General features: G+C 34.4%; 1 protein-coding gene across 1 annotated transcript in view; it reads left to right on the top strand.

Annotated features, from left to right (window-relative positions):
- ENPP1 (ectonucleotide pyrophosphatase/phosphodiesterase 1) overlaps positions 1-18,218 on the top strand; it is a 67,651-nt gene that overhangs the window by 39,111 nt on the left and 10,322 nt on the right. Inside the window, exons 7-20 of the mRNA XM_060114404.1 lie at positions 1,878-1,957; positions 2,857-2,976; positions 4,049-4,158; positions 5,541-5,606; positions 5,914-5,986; positions 7,139-7,247; positions 8,227-8,358; positions 10,728-10,759; positions 11,513-11,640; positions 12,893-12,962; positions 13,826-13,913; positions 15,383-15,552; positions 16,387-16,438; positions 17,806-17,960. Of these exons, the coding sequence (XP_059970387.1) occupies positions 1,878-1,957; positions 2,857-2,976; positions 4,049-4,158; positions 5,541-5,606; positions 5,914-5,986; positions 7,139-7,247; positions 8,227-8,358; positions 10,728-10,759; positions 11,513-11,640; positions 12,893-12,962; positions 13,826-13,913; positions 15,383-15,552; positions 16,387-16,438; positions 17,806-17,960 (1,385 nt within the window). The remainder of the gene's footprint in view (positions 1-1,877; positions 1,958-2,856; positions 2,977-4,048; positions 4,159-5,540; positions 5,607-5,913; positions 5,987-7,138; positions 7,248-8,226; positions 8,359-10,727; positions 10,760-11,512; positions 11,641-12,892; positions 12,963-13,825; positions 13,914-15,382; positions 15,553-16,386; positions 16,439-17,805; positions 17,961-18,218) is intronic.

The raw sequence follows: 18,218 nt of genomic DNA, 5'->3' as shown, positions 1-18,218 counted from the left end.
TAACTTCAGAGTTTACTATTGGAGTGCCACAGTTTCAGTGAGATAGACTAAGGAGGGAGTCTTTTTTTCGAAAAATACTGGCAGAATGTGTTTTACTAAACTCCTCTATTGCAAAAGAGTTAAACCTAATGATAAGGAACTAGTATTTAATATTGTAATTGTTGTGAAACTGCCTTTTAAATAATTCTGAGATAATAGTAGTTATTTTAGGATTTTTATCCCTTGGTGATAGATGTAGATATAAGGATGAGATAAGATATACTTTTTTTTTCTTAGACTTTTGGATTCCTTTTATGGACAAATTATCTACAGATTTATCTAATATGTATTATGTCTTAAAATAGCATTTCAAAAACTGAAGGTATTTCTGCTATGTTTCTAGTAGTGTAGATATAGAATATTTGTTATTTATCTTATAGTATCATGTAGCATCCTTCCAACTTCTTTATCTCAATAAAGCCTTAATTGAATGATTATTGTATAAGTTACTAATGCAATAGTAGAATAGTCTTTTCTTAGTATTAATGCCAAAGTTTTAAATCACATTAACCACCAGTAATATGGGCATCACTTGTATCATCATTGTTACTGAAAAAAGAAAAAATTAAATATGGGTATAAAAACTGTAGAACATTGCTTGTTATCAGTGATCAGTATTTAAGTAGCCACAGTGTAATGCTGGACTGAACTAGAAGTAAGTAAATACACTGTCTTGGTGTTCTTCTGGAGTTCTGAAACATTATTTACTAGACTTGAGTATATGAGGTTGGTTTAAACATCAAAGTCACTCTCAGTAAATACATAGGTACGTTTATCGTACTTCTTTTGTGACAAGCCAAAATAATATTTGGAGAACTTTAAAAATTTTCAGTTTTTAATTTCTCCTGGGAAGAAAATAGTTTTTATAAATAATCATTTGACATAAAAATGTCTTTGGCAGAGAGCTTGCATGGGCAAGGAAGGCTCTGTTCTTACCAGCCAGGCTCATGAGCTTTGAGGTTTGAATATGGCCCTTCGTTATCATCAGGAGGAAAGTTTGTTTCCATAGCACCAAATATGAGTTCAGAACCTGAGTTCAGAGTTAAGGAGCTGTAGGTACCTATATATGAAGTTGAAAGGAAATCAATACACAGTTAGACTAAGTCCTCTCTTTGGGTAGTTGGGGAATGTAGCTTGTAATTCTGAACTCTTTGGAAGGCAGTGAGATAGATAGACACATGCCAATCTGAGGATTATTTTCAGGCAATGGGGTATTGATATGCTAGAATCATTAGTTATGTATTCCCTCTTCAATGGTAGAGACAGAAGAGGAATGTGACACTAGGGCTAAATCAGGAACAGTTTGACTTCTGTCCTTTCTTGTACTTGAAGCCAGAAGATGCTTTTTATCTTTAGAGCAGTGTTGAACTTGTCTAGAGTTAGCTAGATTGGATTTTTGGGGTGGGACACTGTCATCCCAGCTACTGCTTCATTCTTGTTTTAATTTTTCAGATTTAGCTACTAGTGCAGTTTTTTGTTGTTAAAATATAACTACATCCTATAATTTAGTATGTTACCACCAAGTAGTAGCAGACAAAGATCTAGCAAGAATCATTATGGTCCATCTGGAACTTAATGTTATTGATAAGTATGGGATAATTATTTCATTGGCTTAACTATTTTGTTTAATGATTTTCTAAGTAAGAGAAAAACTAACTCAACATTGAATTCGAATCCAAAATGTTGCTTTGTAATTCACCCTGAATTTTTATATGGTTGTAAATCCCTTCTGGGTTCATTTTTTAGTACTATTTAGAAGTCTGTGGTACCAAAGCTAAATGAGGGAAACAGATTGTTAGTTGTATTTAATATCAATATTTAATTTTTTTCCCTTGTAGAAACCTGTGGAACATATGCTAAAAACATGAGGCCAGTATATCCAACAAAAACTTTCCCCAATCACTACAGCATTGTCACAGTAAGCTCTGCATTTCAACTTTTATATGTTCACAGAAGTGAGATGTAAATGTAACATTTTTCAAGAGAATAAGTAGATTTCAGATCAGAAAAAAATAACTTCTTTTTCATTGTGTAGTTAAGCAAGGAAACCTAGGTTCTGGTCTTAGCTTTTCTACTAACTAGTTGTGGCCTTGGGCAGGTCACTTTACCTTCTGGGTCTCCATTTCCCATCTGTGAAAAGAGGTGACTAAAGACTCCAAGAAATGATTTCTTAGTTCCCTTTCAATTTAAGAGTCTCTGATTATTGGGTCCTGTTTTTTCTGATTAGTTTTTATCTTACTTTATTTGAGCCCCAGACTGTCTGCCCTCACATGTTCTCAGCTGTCTTTCCAATCATGTTGATGTACGAGTTCTAAGCAAGCCACTTTGCCTGACTTTAGGTAGGATTACAGCTCTATTTTTGTTTCACTCAAAGTTTGCAGATTTAATTTGAATCCAGAAAAAAAAGTAGAATTCATTAGGCCTTAGGGTTGAAGCCAGAGAATTAATATTTTAGTTTGTGTTGGTACAAGCTATTCTTGGACCCAACCAAAAAGCAGTTTGTTCTGCAGAAATGTTTCACTGAGCAATGCAAAAGGACAACACAGTACTTTTTTCAAAATTAGGCTGCTTCTTTATATAGAACTTCATCCATATCATTCCTAATTTATTTTCTCTATTACATAAATTAAAACACAAATACTCCATAAAATCTTGAGCGGTTGGTTGTGTTTTAACAATACCCATTGTTTTGTTCTTCTCTCCTTAAGCTGGGTTAAGTTCTGTGTAGCTTAAGTTGTCTATTTCTCTTTGATGATTTTGTTCTGTAACTTTAAAAACTTAAAACTTGCATAAAACTTCTATTTTATATATTTTTAGGGACTTTATCCAGAATCCCATGGCCTCATTGACAATAAAATGTATGATCCCCAAAGGAATGCTTACTTTGCACTTAAAAGTGAAGAGAAATTTAATCCTGAGTGGTACAAAGGAGAACCAGTGAGTTGTTTGTTTTGTCTATTAAAATTATTTTTATTATTCTCATCTGTTTCTATCAGAGTAAAATACCAGATTCCCTGGAGCTTTTAATAACTCATTTAATTTACTATGTTTTATGCCATCCTTATGCAAACAGAGATGAATTCAGGTAACTCTAAATATAGCTTGTATCATTATGTAGTTTATTCCAGAGTGGGGTTTGGGTTATGCTGAGCCAGTTTTCTTTTCTGCTTGATTTTACCTTTTTGTCCTAGTAGCGAAGAGCAGTAGTCTGGGGGTAATATTTTGATCTGCACAAAGCTAACTGTTTCTACACGTGTAAACTTTGACTTTGTTTGCATTTGCTAACTTAGAAGATTCTCTCTGATTGTGATTTAGATGTGTTCTCCTTTTGAGTTTTTATAAATTGCCATGACAATTCTATAAGGTCTATTTGGATAGTCTTGATATTCCTCTTGGAAGGAGAAGAGCATTTGCAAGTTATAAATTCAAATTTTAGCTCTGACATTTAAAGCTGTGTGACTTTGGGTAAATTATTCTTTGTGTGCCTCAATTTTCTCATATCTGTACTGTAAATAATACTGTAAATACTGTTAACTACCTCATAGATTTATTGTGATGATTAGTTGAATTAATAATCTAGGATGCTTATAGAATACTATTTAGAACTGTAATTGGCAATAATAAGTGCTTAATAATTGTTAGTTACATAAGCAAAAATGTCAATAAGTTAAAGATATGTATATTTTAAAATTTTTCTTTTCTTTTTCCTTTCATGAAGTTTTCTTCTTTTAAGAAGGAACCTATTAAGTAAAAGTATGACTATAAAAGTTGCAGGAGTTACCAACTGTTCATATTTTTTAGGTTAATTTAATTTCTGATTATTTAATTTCTCTTTGCTGCTGTTCAAAGTCATATTACATTGTTATTTTGTAGTCTAACTGCTGGAGCTTATTAACGTCAAAAACATTCTAGCATTTGGGAGGAAAGCATTGGTGTTGCGTGAACACATGGTTTCCTAAGAAATGAATGCTTGCATAATTTCCTAACTTTCCTTCACCGGCTTCCCCAGATTTGGCTTACAGCTAAATATCAAGGCCTGAAGACGGGCACATTTTTTTGGCCAGGATCAGATGTGAAAATTAATGGAATTTTCCCAGACATCTATAAGGTGTATAATGGGTATGTATAGCTGTACTTTTTCTAGGACCTATAACATAAAATTAATTTATTTTCTTATCATAGCCTGAGTTCTCACATTTGAATGATATGTTGTTTGAAAAATGAGACCTGTCAGAATAAGAACTCTGTCTCAAAGAGTTTTAGATGGATGATAGATGGACAGTAAAACTATGATGAGTTTTTTCCTGGAGGTTTTCTAGAAAGCACTGGTAACATGTTAGAGTTCGCATTCAGATCTTTGGGCAGGAATAAGATTGAAGTCCTGGTGAAAGTAGAGGTCCTGCACCTTTTTACTCTAGGGAGAAAGAACGAGGAGAAGGAGGTGAAAGTATTAAAGGGACACAGGTAGGAGTGACTCTCTGGTATCTGGAAATATTATTTAAAAGAAGATATTAATGGCACCCTTGGATTTACATTTTCAAATTACTTTGTTAAACGTTCCATTTAACGTGAGAACTGATTGGAGTAACCTTCCTGTGATATTCAAAATCCATGAGGTACCACGAAAAAAACAGAAACTTTTTTTCTGGAAAACTCTCTTTGGGAGAGTTTTAGGGAGACTAGCAAAATAGTTTTGTCTTTCACTTGGGAAATTTATGTCATAAAATCAATACGATAATGTATTTGAGGGACGAAAGGAAAAGTTCATAAATTCCAAACAAGAAATGCATAATGATTTTCTTTGGTGACCTTATGCTGTTGTTTATTCCTTATGGTTCACACGAGCACCTTGTTATTTGCCATTAATTTCATTCCATAGATGGTTATTGAGATTCTATGTGCCAGGCACTGTCCTAGGCCTGGGGGATTTGAAGAGTAATGATATATGTTCTCTGGCTTCTCAAGGTCTGATAGAGACCTTCTCAAGGTACAGCTAAGTGTACTTGAGGTTGGGCAAGCACTCTGATGGAGACGTGTAAGCAAAATCCTGTGCCCACAGGAAGGTGCCGTTAATTCTGCCCAGAAATTGTTGCCTGGAGAACTGTCTGCTCATTAGGTGTCCACTTCCCAATTTTACTAAGAGTCATCAATGAGTGAGTTCTTCATGAGGTCCTCTTTGAAGAGTGTATTGACACATGGGTTATTCATGCTGTAGCAATTGCTATTCTCAGGTCCAGGAGTAAGATCCTCAGCTAGAGTATAGGAAGCAAATCTTTTAAACCCGGCTACAACTTCCATATGTGTAAAATTTAGTGTTCGTTTCTTTGTCGGGAAAACAATTTTAAGTTTTCAGATGAAACTCTTACATTGCCTGGAACACATTTGATGCCTTGAATTGTTTTAGTGTCTCTGAATGCAATTTTCAGTGAGACACACATTTATATCTTAAACCCAAACAGTTGTCACAGATTTGTTTTCATTTTGTTTATCTTTCATATTAGTTCAGTACCATTTGAAGAAAGAATTTTAGCTGTTCTTAAGTGGCTGCAGCTTCCTAAAGATGAAAGGTATGTAGACGATTAATTTCTGTCATAAAATACTCCTTTGTTTTATAAAAATGTCAGAATATTTTAAATAGATGACAGGAAAACTTTGCTATTGGCTATGATGTTTTATATCCAAATGAACTCTTTAATGCCCTATTCCAGCCACATTTTGAAGAACTCTAAACATGTAAATTATTTCTCAGCAATTTTAGAAATGTTACCCCAGTGTTGTATTAACTTTTATTCACTATCAGTTGTTGAATTATTCTTTCTATTCTGTTTTACAATGTGTTCGTAAAATATTACATTTTGATACTGTTTGATTTAGACCACACTTTTACACTCTGTATTTAGAAGAACCAGATTCTTCAGGTCACTCTTATGGACCAGTCAGCAGTGAAGTAAGTATATTTTTATCAGTGATTACTTCATTAAACCTGGTAATATCTAACTGAACCTCGCTTTGAAGCAGGTTTCTAGACCGTTCTGTAAGAATCCATGATTTCTGGAAAGAGTGAGTATTAAGCACATTTTTATTAAACCAAAAGATGCACTTTAATCAAAAAGAGTTGGGAGCATTGTTTTGTTTTACACTATCTACAGTGCTAAATTGAACCAGTGATGAGTTAAATTCTATATTTTCAATTTCAAATGAGACCTGTCACACTCCACCCTTTGTACTTTTTCCATCAAAACCTATCTCCAGTAACTTCAGTGTAGTTAACAACCCACATGCCCTTGCTTTGATTCTGTCCTTCAGGTAAGTAGAAATTCTCCTTCTTAGAGGTGGGAGATGTGTGGCCATCAATGCGGCCATGTCATAATTAGCCAAATGGAAGTTTCCTGTAGTTCTTATCTTGGTTTGAACAATTGGCCAGATGCTAGTATACTTTTTATTCTTTCACTGTTAAGACCCGTGTCTAGGTCAGTTTGGCTACAAGTAAGTCTAAGGATCATTTTGTAATTGATTATCAGATCACATAAGTTTTAAGACCAGTGCTATTTTTTCTATTCACTAAAGATTTCCCAAAGTACCTGCTTTTCTGTTTCATCTTCATTCAAAGTCGAGCCCATTGCTTTTCAAATCATATTCATCAATTTATAAACTCAGTTAAACGCTAGTATTATTGGCTCATCGAAACCCACTTTATCGTCATACTTAAAAATTCCAATCCACGTTGCTTGGATATCTTTGAGTGAAAGAAAGACCATGTTGAAAGAGCTTGTTTCATAATACAGTGAAATACACAGACTATAGATAAAGGTTAGACTGTTTTGATACAGTACCGAAGACACAGGCAAAACTGCACAAGAAATTGCCTCCAGTGGTTTTGCCTGGAGAGAGGAGGAGAGAAGAACCAGAGGTAATTTGCCAAAATCATATGTCATTCTGTGTCCTTGTGATATTCATATGCAAAATAATACAGTTTGTATGGAAACAATGGGTTGTATTCCTAGAAGTTCTAATTTTAAAAAATTAAGTACATAGAACTATAAGAAGCATTTCATGAATACTTTTAACTGCATGACATGAGATTGTTTCCCTTTCTTAGGTCATCAGAGCTTTGCAGAGGGTTGACAACATGGTTGGCATGCTGATGGATGGTCTAAAGGAGTTGAACTTGCATAGATGTTTGAATCTCATCCTTATCTCAGATCATGGTAACCTGAATTTGCATCATTTTTCCTTCAGGTTAAATGGTGCCCCCAGAAGTTTACTTGGTTGATTATTGTTTTATTATTTCCTCTGACTTTTGTAGTTAATTCTTTCTTTTAAATGTGATTTCTTGTAGAAGGCCTTTAGAAAATACTACATTAAATATAAATCACAAAGGAAACATAGAATTCACAGAAACCTAAGAGCCTATTAGCCACAATGCACTCATCTTCTGATTTGGGGAGGGCTTACACCAGGAACTTGGAGAGTTAAAACAATTTTTTTAATATTAAATTTTGGTAAATCTACTCTAAAAATTTTAGGTGTAATTTAAATAGATTATTATGTGCTGCTTCTGTTTTCTCTAGCATGATAAAGCTGACTTTTAAAAGCAGTATGTATTAATTTTGGCAATATTTTAAGTTAACTTTTACTTACTGTGACCTTTAGAACATGTATGTGTATAGCCTTGGGACTGTAAAAGCGATGTATATACAAGAAAATAGGAAAGAGGTTCTTTTTGTTTGTTTTTTGTTGTTGTTATTATTGTTTGCTTCAGAAATAATTACTGAAAGCTATTTCTAGAAACAGTCCTAAGAAGCTGTATCCTAAAGAAGCCCCCAGTCCTGGAATGAGGTTGAGAGTTTTTATACTCATAGTTAATATGCTAGGTGATTCTGAGAAAGTGACTACGCTTTCATATTCAGTCTAAAACTGTGATATTCCTCATCACTCACATAAAAATACTGTAATATATAAGTAAGAAGAAACACTAATTTTGGATGAAGGAAAGGGAAAAGATTTTTTTTAAGTGACGTGGTAGATATACATGAAATTCTGTGTCTTACCTATTAGATGTTCAGCTGTCATGAGAGCTGACTTCATGTTTATTGATTTAAATTCTGGAAGTGAAAGAAATTCTGTCCTACATGTTAAATGCTTTTTATTAAAGTTGTAACATGTTTGGGAATTTTTTTGTCCTAGGCATGGAACAAGGCAGTTGTAAGAAATATGTGTATCTGAGTAAATATCTGGGGGATATTAAAAATGTTAAAGTTATATATGGACCTGCAGCTCGATTGAGACCCTCTGATGTACCAGATAAATACTATTCATGTAAGTATATCTCTATGCTAATTTTGAATATGATTATATTCACAATACATTCCTCAGAATCCTTATGTCTCTAAATTAAAAGGGATCAATTAATTTCCTTTTCATGAATAAATCTCCAGGGCTGATCTTCTGCACCCAAAGGGATTTTATGGAACTAGATGTGAGGGCACAAGTCTAACCACTTATCTCTTATTCATGGCTAAGAATATTATTTGATGAACTTGGTACAATTTTATGTTATCGTTGTGTCTTTTGCTTGTGTTGGGTTCAAGATTACTTGTACTAGAAAAATAAAAACTTAAGAAAAAAGTTCGGCTACATTTATTCAACTTTAATTAATGTCATTTCATTAAAATAATTTACAGATGTTATAGGATAATATTCCATTATGAGGAGGAATGCTGGCAGAGATGATTAATTCTATAAGCAACTAATTTCTGTTCTCAGAAATGACTTTCTTAAACTATTCCAAAAAACAATAAGAATGTGTTTTTTGAACAGAGAAGAAGAAATTTCACATTCTCTCTTGACCCCATGTTGTACTCAAACTAAACTACTAAGAAATTTAAAATATTCATTCTTTTGAAAGTCAAGCCTATTTCAGAACTGATTGCACCTCTATTATACTCCTATTTTTTTTTTTTTTTTTTTTTTTTTTTTTGCCGTACACGGGCCTCTCACTGTTGTGGCCTCTCCTTTTCTGGAGCACAGGCTCCGGACGCACAGGCTCAGTGGCCATGGCTCACAAGCCTAGCCACTCCGCGGCATGTGGGATCTTCCCGGACCGGGGCACGAACCCGTGTCCCCTGCATCGGCAGGCGGACTCTTAACCACTGCACCACCAGGGAAACCCTATACCCCTCTTTTTGATTACCATCCTTGGTAATTCGCAAATACTAAGGGAAGTTTTGTTTATCTTTTTGTTACAATTACCTTTGAAATGGAAAGAGAAAAGAGCTTTTCTGGCAGTCATCAGTATTGGATTAGGTTTGGGTATATGCAGTGCTATATGTTTCAGTAGATACTGTTGAATATTCATGAGAAGAAGTATATTTCCCTGCAGGAAAATAGTTATGCAAATATATTAACATAGTAACCCAAAGCACAGACTCTAACTTGTACAATTACAAGTTTTAATTAGTGTTTAAAAAATTTATTAAAGTAGTACCTGATTGTTATAAAACCTGTTATAAAACTATACAGGCAGTGGCAGTCCCCAGAGATGTTTAGGATAGAATGGCTAAGCTTAGCCACACCCTTATCTCAATTAGGCCCCTAAGTTTCCCAATTTAAAGTAAAAATTACATATTTCTGTATCTACATTCATACATTAATATATATATACAGTACATATTCTTTTATCTGGATAATTTTCTCAAACTTATGTAAAGTATAGCTAAAAGAATCGTAGGGAGCTAGGCAGTTACTGTTTACAGCACAGAGTACACTAAGTAAGTACACTGTGGGCTTGCTGTGCAAATTCAATTTCAAAACTCTTCTACCTGCCCTCACTTCTAAATTCCCCTATGTCCTTATTTGGAAATTCTGGAATTATCCTTGAATATCAAAGTATGTAAAAAGTAACAGTTTTCCACCCTAAATCCCCCTAACTCACAACTCAGTTCCTCTTTCTAGAGATAAATACTTAGATTTGGGATGTGTCTCCCCAGGTATTTGCTATGTATATGTAAAACACATTCATTTTTATTTTTACAAAGTGACATTATACAGATCTAGATGGGTGGATGGAAGGATGGATAGATATTTGGATGCATGGACAGATAGATAGACGGATGGATGTATAGGCAGATGGACAGGCAGATGGATGAATGGACACACGTACGAATGATGGATGGATAAACTGATGTTCTATAACTTGCCTTTTCACTTAACAATAGGACATAATTTCACAGGCATGGTGGTAGTGGAGGTTGGGTGGTTCCTAAAGATCTGTCTTGTTCCTGTCAATGGCTAATATATAATAATTGAAATCAGTGGTCCCCAACCTTTTTGGCACCAGGGACTGGTTTCGTGGAAGATAATTTTTCCACGGATGGGGAGGGGGGATAGTTCAGGCAGTAATGCGAGCAGTGGGGAGCGATGGGGAGTGGCAGGGAGCGGCAGATGAAGCTACGTTCACTAGCCCGCTGCTCACCTCTTGCTGTGTGGCCCAGTTCCTAACAGGCCGCAGACCGGTACCGGTACGTAGCCTGGGGGTTGGGGACCCCTGGTTTAAATGATCTGTTTGAAACCAGCTTTGGTATTTAAATATAGGGCTTGAGTCTGACATTATATATTTTTTGTATTATTTTTATTTCTAATGGTAGCATACCATTCAACTATTAATTCTTATCTTTGCCCCCCTTCAGTTAATTATGAAGGCATTGCCAAAAATCTTTCTGTGAGTATCTTTTTCCCCCATTACTTTGTTATTACTAGTTTTATATAAAATGTATTTAGAAGAAAGTTTCAGTATTTGTTCTTGGGATTGTAGAATTTAATCTAATTTTTTGAGTATCTGGGCCAACATTTAAATGCTCTGTAGTTTTTAAAGATCTTTAAGGACATAGCCCAATAATGTAGGTTTTTAAAATTTTAAGAATTTATTTATTGACATTGTTAAATTTATATGACAGTACAAGAAATAACTGAAAACAATAGAAGGGAAAATCCTATAGCTGTACTACCATAAACACTGTTAGCATTATGATGTATTTTCTACCAGTCTTTCTTATGCCTATTTTTTAAAATAAGCTTTTGTCCTAGTGCTGATTTATCTATACTACATTTTTTTACTTGATAGAAAATTCTTACAATTTAAAAAAAAATCTTAAAATTGTTATAAGAGTGTTTGAAAATATGATCATCAGTAGTAACACAAAGGTAAACTAGTGACTCAATCTAAGCATACTGGGACTCATGTAATAATTATGATTTTTCTAGAAAAATAAGAATATTCAATAGTTGGGAATATTCCACTTGTACTTTATATAGGTAATAAGAACTCAGTTTATTTGCATCTGTGACTTATTGGGCATACTGATTAAATGTTTGTGAGAAAAAATTCATATGGAGTTAGAAAGCAATTTCAAGGGAAGTTTACACTTAAGAAAATATGGAAATAATGGTTTTTCTTTGCCTTCTACAATTTCAGTGCCAGGAACCAAACCAGCACTTCAAACCTTACCTGAAACATTTCTTACCCAAGCGTTTGCACTTTGCCAAAAGTGACAGGATTGAGCCCTTGACATTCTATTTGGACCCTCAGTGGCAACTTGCATTGTAAGTTCTGACAATCTCCCAGGTAAAGTTAGCTTGATCTTATAGTAATTCAAGGTAACCATTGGGCCCTTTCCAATGATGTCGTTATATGAAAACTACAAATATGATTCTCTTCACTCTATCCCAGGGTCTCTCAACCTTGGCCTATTGACATTTTGGATCAGATAATTCTTTGTGGTTGGGGAGTTGTCCTGTCTGTTGTGGGATATTTGAAAACATCCCTGGCTTCTACTCACTAGATGAAAAAAACACCTTTTCTATAGTTGTGACAACCAAAAATATCTGCAGACATTGCCTGAAGTCCCCTGGGGAGGGGAGTCACCTCCAGCTGAGAACCACTGCTGTGTCCCCTCACATCCGTCTTGATTATTTCTTATGCTCCACATTTGTGTAACCACCTTCCATTGTATCTCTTCTGCATGATACAGTTATGCCTAATAATACCTTCAGAGTCTAACAAATAATTGGCAAAACTCTTTATAATAATGAGCCATTACCTTCTTCATTAGAGCTGTTTTTTCATTCTTGTTATACTAGTCCATTAATAAACCTCAGTTTATTGGTGTGTTCAGCACATTATTTGGATGGTTCGTACTGTTAATATCTCAAAACTTGATCATTAACTCTGTATAGTTGCCAGGAAGCCAGGAATGATAAATACCCCTGTCCAGCAAAACCTAAGCAGGGAACCAGAATTCAGTCCACAGAATTGCACTGTCTCTGCTTTATTAGAGAGCTGTGCTTTCAGTGTTTAGAAAAAAGAATATGAAAGAAGAGGAGGTCCTCACCTTCATGGGAGAACTAATATCAGTGAGCATCTACTGTGTTCTAAGCACTTCTTTAGTACAAACCATTTAATTTTTATAAACCCAGCATGACAAATTGAAACCATGAGAAGATAATTAAATTGCCAAAGTCACAGCTGCATAAATAGTATGGTTAGGGTTCAAAACCATGCTAATGGTTTTCTCCTTTATACCATATTGCTTATAATTGATTCGTCTACAAAATGAAAGATAAAGGTGGCTGCCCCTTAATGCTTTTCAAAGACAAGTGGTTTTATTTACTTTTTTTTTTGATTTGCTTAACAATAGTTACTTGTTTTTTATCAAAGAATATTAAAAATGTACAAAAATATTAAAGAAAAATATTAGAGAATAGTTACTCTTTATTAATGGAAATAATGTCATGATTGTCAGTTTTACTTTATGAATGGACTTTACATTGTTAATTTATATTATGTGAAAATTAGGAATCCTTCAGAAAGGAAATATTGTGGAGGTGGATTTCATGGCTCTGACAATGCATTTTCAAATATGCAAGTGAGTAAACCTATTATACATAAAAATTATAGTTTATATCTGAAGAAAAAACTGATATATAAAGTTTTAGACTTAAAATCATAGACTGTCATTATATGTCTTGAATGAGAATTAATGAAGCTTATAATTTCATGTAGCTGTTTCACTTTGGACATTAAATAAATTAATAGAATTTTGTTAAATATTTATATTCATGTTTTATGGATGTGACTTATACCTCATACTAACTTTCTAGTAATTATTTTGTATGTATTTGTGCTTCATTAAGAATGTTGCTCCACAGTAAATGAAAGCCAGTAATTTAATAAGTGAAAAGATATCATAGTTATGTTTTAAATAAAGATAATGCCGGGAATTCCCTGGTGGTCCAGTGGTTAGGACTCCGTGCTCTCACTGTTGAGGTCCTGGGTTCAATCTCTGGTCAGGGAAGTAAAATCCCACAAGCTATGCAGCGCAGCCGCCCCAAAAATAATAATGCCTTCCATTTACCTAGCACTTTAAAATTTTCAAAATATACTCATAATAATTTTCTGATTTGATCCCTACGGCACTGTGTGTGGTGAGAGTGAGATTTAGATCCCATTTCACAGTTGAAAAAGGATTTCATCATCATTCTGTTCTGATTGTCATGTTAGGAATTATAATACAGTTAAGAAAAATAACCTAGATGTCCTTAGGTTAAAAGTGCAACAGGGGTTAAAATAATATCCTAGAAAGTCCACTGGGAACAGTATTTTTCCACTTACCTTAATATAACCAGTTTATATATGTACAATGGGGAAGATATAAAATACCTTTTTGGTGACCAACTCCATACATAACTGAAATGAGTAGATAAACTGTTTCTTTTCTGGCCAACGTAGGCCCTCTTTATTGGCTACGGACCTGGATTCAAGCATGGCATTGAAGTTGACTCCTTTGAAAATATTGAAGTCTATAACTTAATGTGCGGTAAGTGTGAACAGGCATCTTTTCTCCCTTCTGAACACAGAGCTGGAATAGGATTATCAAAAGTAGGTCACATGTTGGGCACCTTTCTGGAAGTGATGATACAGCAAGACAGACCCTTATATTTCCACCTTTCTTCTTCCTGACCCAGAGTCACTGAAAAAATGTGCAGAACATAATCGTCTGATGACTGACCTGTTCCTTCCACTAGACTGCACAGTGGTGAAATACAACACTCAGAGTAGGCAGGTCTGTACATCCCAAGTGCCCAGTACTTTGCCAGGCCCTGGACTTCATTAAATGACAGTTGAACCAGATCAGGGTGGAAGCCAGAGAAAAGAGTTTGGGGTTGTGAAAGGTAGACAAAACAGATGGATCCTCTGGTAGCAGTAATAGTTGAATGGATGGCAATGTCAAGGTTATAGAAATGGAGGAGGACATATTGAATATGTTCTTAGTTTACTCTGTACCTTCCAAATTAGTACTTTTATGGTTGAGTATTGCATTTTAAATATACTTCCTTTTTCTGATAACAATACTGGGCATTTGTAAAACCTTAAATATGTTCTAAGTATAATTATTTTAGTGAGAGCCTGTATACTTAAATGAGTTAATATATCCTAAAGGACTTAAACAGTGCCTGGCATATAATAAGTGCTTTAGTGTATAAGTGTTTGCCATCATTATTATCAAGAGCGTGAGTCTTAGACTTGGACAGAGCTGGTTTTGAATCCTAGGTCTACTACATTAGTAGCTTGAAATCTTGAGCTAAGCACTCTGGTTACAGGCATACCTTAGAGAAATCGCAGGTTCAGTTCTAGACCACTGCAATAAAGTGAATACTGTAATAAAGCAAGTCACATGATGGTTTTGGATTCCCAGTGCATATAAAAGTTACATTTATATTATACTGTAGTCTATTAAGTGTGCAATAGCTTCTGTCTAAAGAAACAATGTACATACCTTAATTAAAAAGTACTTTATTATTAAAACATGATAACCGTCATCTGACAATGTGGGGTTGCCACAAACCAATTTGTAAAAAATGCAGTGTCTCTGAAATGCAGTAAAATGAAGTACAGTGAAACGAGGTCTGCCTGTACTCATCTACCAAATGTTGACAATAACTTATTAAATTGTTTTGAGGATTAAGTAAGAAAAATATATTAGCATACTGATTGGCATATAATAAGAATTCAACAGGAGATAACTATATTTATTGTATACATTAAAATTTAGAAATTTTTATAGAGAAGTACAGCATGCATATCAGTATTTCCATTGAGAATAGCATGGTCATAAATACTCTACAACCTAAGAGAGAGAGGTTTATAGTTTTATTTTAGGTAAAGAGTTAAGGACTCTTAAATAGATTTGGCTTTAAAAGATAAAATTCATAGTGCAAGTCTACTATTTATTTAGTTTTGAAATTTCTAAGTAAATCTTTATTTACCATTCTTGAAATTATGCAGATTTACTGAATTTGACACCAGCTCCTAATAATGGAACTCATGGAAGCCTTAACCACCTTCTAAAGAATCCTGTTTATACCCCAAAGCATCCCAAAGAATTCCGCTCCTTGGTCCAGTGCCCCTTCACAAGATCCCCCAGAGAGAGCCTTGATTGCTCGTGTGATCCCTCGGTAAGTAGTCCCAAGAAGTTTAGCCCCGTGGATATGATTTTTTAACACCCTCTGCATAGCATATGTTGTAGAAATACATAATGATTAAATTAAAATTTATGAGTGGGAGTAATAATATATTTATTTTCAATTCCAGTGACACATGCTGACCTTCTTATTATTTATTTTTCCTGCTCTGGGTTTTTGCACTCTCGCTCTATTTTTATCCCCCTGTGTCGAGACTTGATTTGGCTGCAGGCTGGGAGAGGTCTAGCTGAGTCCTGAAATGTACTGAATCCCAGAATCCGTGCTGATATCGTAGCAGAGAGGTCTTTTATGAACCAATCACAATATTCCTTTTCTAAAATACACCCCAACCTATTTTAAATTTAGAGGGAAAATGTCATTTTTTGGCATGAAATGGATTTATGACACTTTTCCTTTTTTACTCCTATCTTAATATACAGTTGTTGTAAGGAGATGAAAATATATGACAAGTTATGAACAAAATCGAGAGTGTCCTTAAAAATAGACATTTGAGTAGCTCATCTTATGCTTTCCATTTTGCTTTAGGTTTAATTTAGACTTGTAAAAAGACTGTTAGAATAGAGATAAGAATTATAAAGCAGCAATTACATTCTTGTTTTCAATGACTTACGTTATGCTAACAATTTTGTCTTTTTGCAACTGTTATCCCTATTCTTTTATCTCTTCTTCAAAAAAAATAACTTTCACTTGCACAAAATGATTTTAAATTTATCTTTGTTCTATGGTGGAATACTTAAGCTGTAAAATTCATTTATTACAAAATGAAAGCATGTTTCTCAGTCCTTAAAAATTGTATCAATTTTTTAGATTTTGCCAATTGTGGATTTTCGGACACAGTTGAATCTGACAATGGCAGAAGGTAAGGCATGCTTAGTCTTGAGCCTGGGATGTGGAGGCAAGCTTTTTCTCAACAATGTGAACCACAGAATTAGTTTCGGGTCATTGTTTGAGAATAACCAACAAAATAAGGTAGTAATGGAGGACCACCTGATGAACCGGAGAGATTTCTTAGCTTGATAGTCTAGACTATTAGTCATAAGGAAAGAAGGCGTGTTTACAGTGGAAACAGCATGTAATACAATTAGTGGAAGCTGAATCACTCTTTATGAACTTAGTGGAGTGTTTTGAGATTTTGAAGATATTTATAGGTTTATACAATATTATAATAATAGATCCTCAGATTTCCATTTAAAATACCCATTAGCTTTCTATCTTACCTAATTCTTCGTTAATTATAAGGGAGTATAAATTGATTTATTTATCTAAAGTTATTTCTTCATGACTTTTGAATGAAAATTACGAATATGCAGGCAGCTGATGAAATGTGGATATTTAGCATCACTTTGACACAGTCTCTGATCCTTAAGTTACTTGGCTCACAGCTTTTTCTTGCTGAAATAAAAAGGTGAATTATGCATCATATATGCAGAATGAATGAAGTTCTGCATTCATTTATATGAATGAAGTTCTATTCATGTAGAACTTCTCTATATAAAATCTCTGCAAGTGTTCAGATTAGAGAAATCTCTGATGGCCCCAAGGTGGCAAAGTTTTGTGGTGAAAAGTGACACCTTGGAACTGAGTAGATATGGGTTTGCATATGAGCTTAGGAACCGTATGTCCCTGGAGAAAGCATTTACTCTCTATACATTGCTGTCTTCTCATCTATAAAATGGGCATATAACCTTAATACTTAGGGCTCTATAAGAATTAAATTCAATGATGTATACAAAGAACTCTAAAAAAGCATCTGATGCTTGGAAAAAGGGGCAGTAAACGGTATACATACTATTGTTGTTTCATTCAGTGTAGTCTCATAATCTCAGTTTTGAACTTTTGCTTTCCAGGTACACACATCATCCAGAAAATTTTCCTTCTGTAGTATATCCTGGAAAATAAGTAATAAAGACAATGTTAAAGTATTTTAGTAATATAATTTAAGTCCTAATTGCTGAAATTCCTAGCAATTTCATGTAGTATCTTGTGATATCTTAGTATTACATTGATCTTTCAGAATCTTCATAGGCAAAAACTGCAGTGAACTCCTTTTTAAAAAAATTGTTTATAGTTCTGCTCTTTGTAATTAGTTTAATTTTATAGTTACAAATAATTTTTCAATAGGGTTAAGTAGAGGAAAGAATTAGATCAGTGTATCATTATGTATTATCATATCATGCACACTAAGTATATTTGAATGGTGGTTTCATTTTCCCCCTATGACCCAAGAGAAGGCCATTAAGCGTGGCACTCTACCTTATGGAAGACCCAGAGTTCTCTGGAAGAACAGCACTGTCTGTCTGCTTTACCAGCACCAGTTTGTGAGTGGTTACAGCCATGACATCCTGATGCCCCTTTGGACAGCCTACACCATCGACAGAAATGCAAGTATTTGTCACCTCTTTATCTCTGTATGGTTATTTTATATTATCATTAAGCAAAACATTGAAAGCATAGTTTCTCACTGTCAATCTTGGCTCTGTAATCAGTTCCCAAATTAGAAGATCACTGAACTGAGAGTCAGAAAAATTAGATTCTGGTTCTAGCTCTGCTGCTAACTAGCTACGTAACTTTGACACCCAGAGCAAACTTCTTCTGTGAAATGAGGGTGTGCAGTGAAGATTTCTCCCTTGCTTTTGTTT

Source organism: Mesoplodon densirostris, chromosome 12 (genome assembly GCF_025265405.1).
Source record: "Mesoplodon densirostris isolate mMesDen1 chromosome 12, mMesDen1 primary haplotype, whole genome shotgun sequence".
NCBI classification, from domain to species: domain Eukaryota; kingdom Metazoa; phylum Chordata; class Mammalia; order Artiodactyla; family Ziphiidae; genus Mesoplodon; species Mesoplodon densirostris.
The sequence above is the reverse complement of the archived record's forward strand: the minus strand, read 5'-3'. Positions and strand labels throughout refer to the sequence as shown.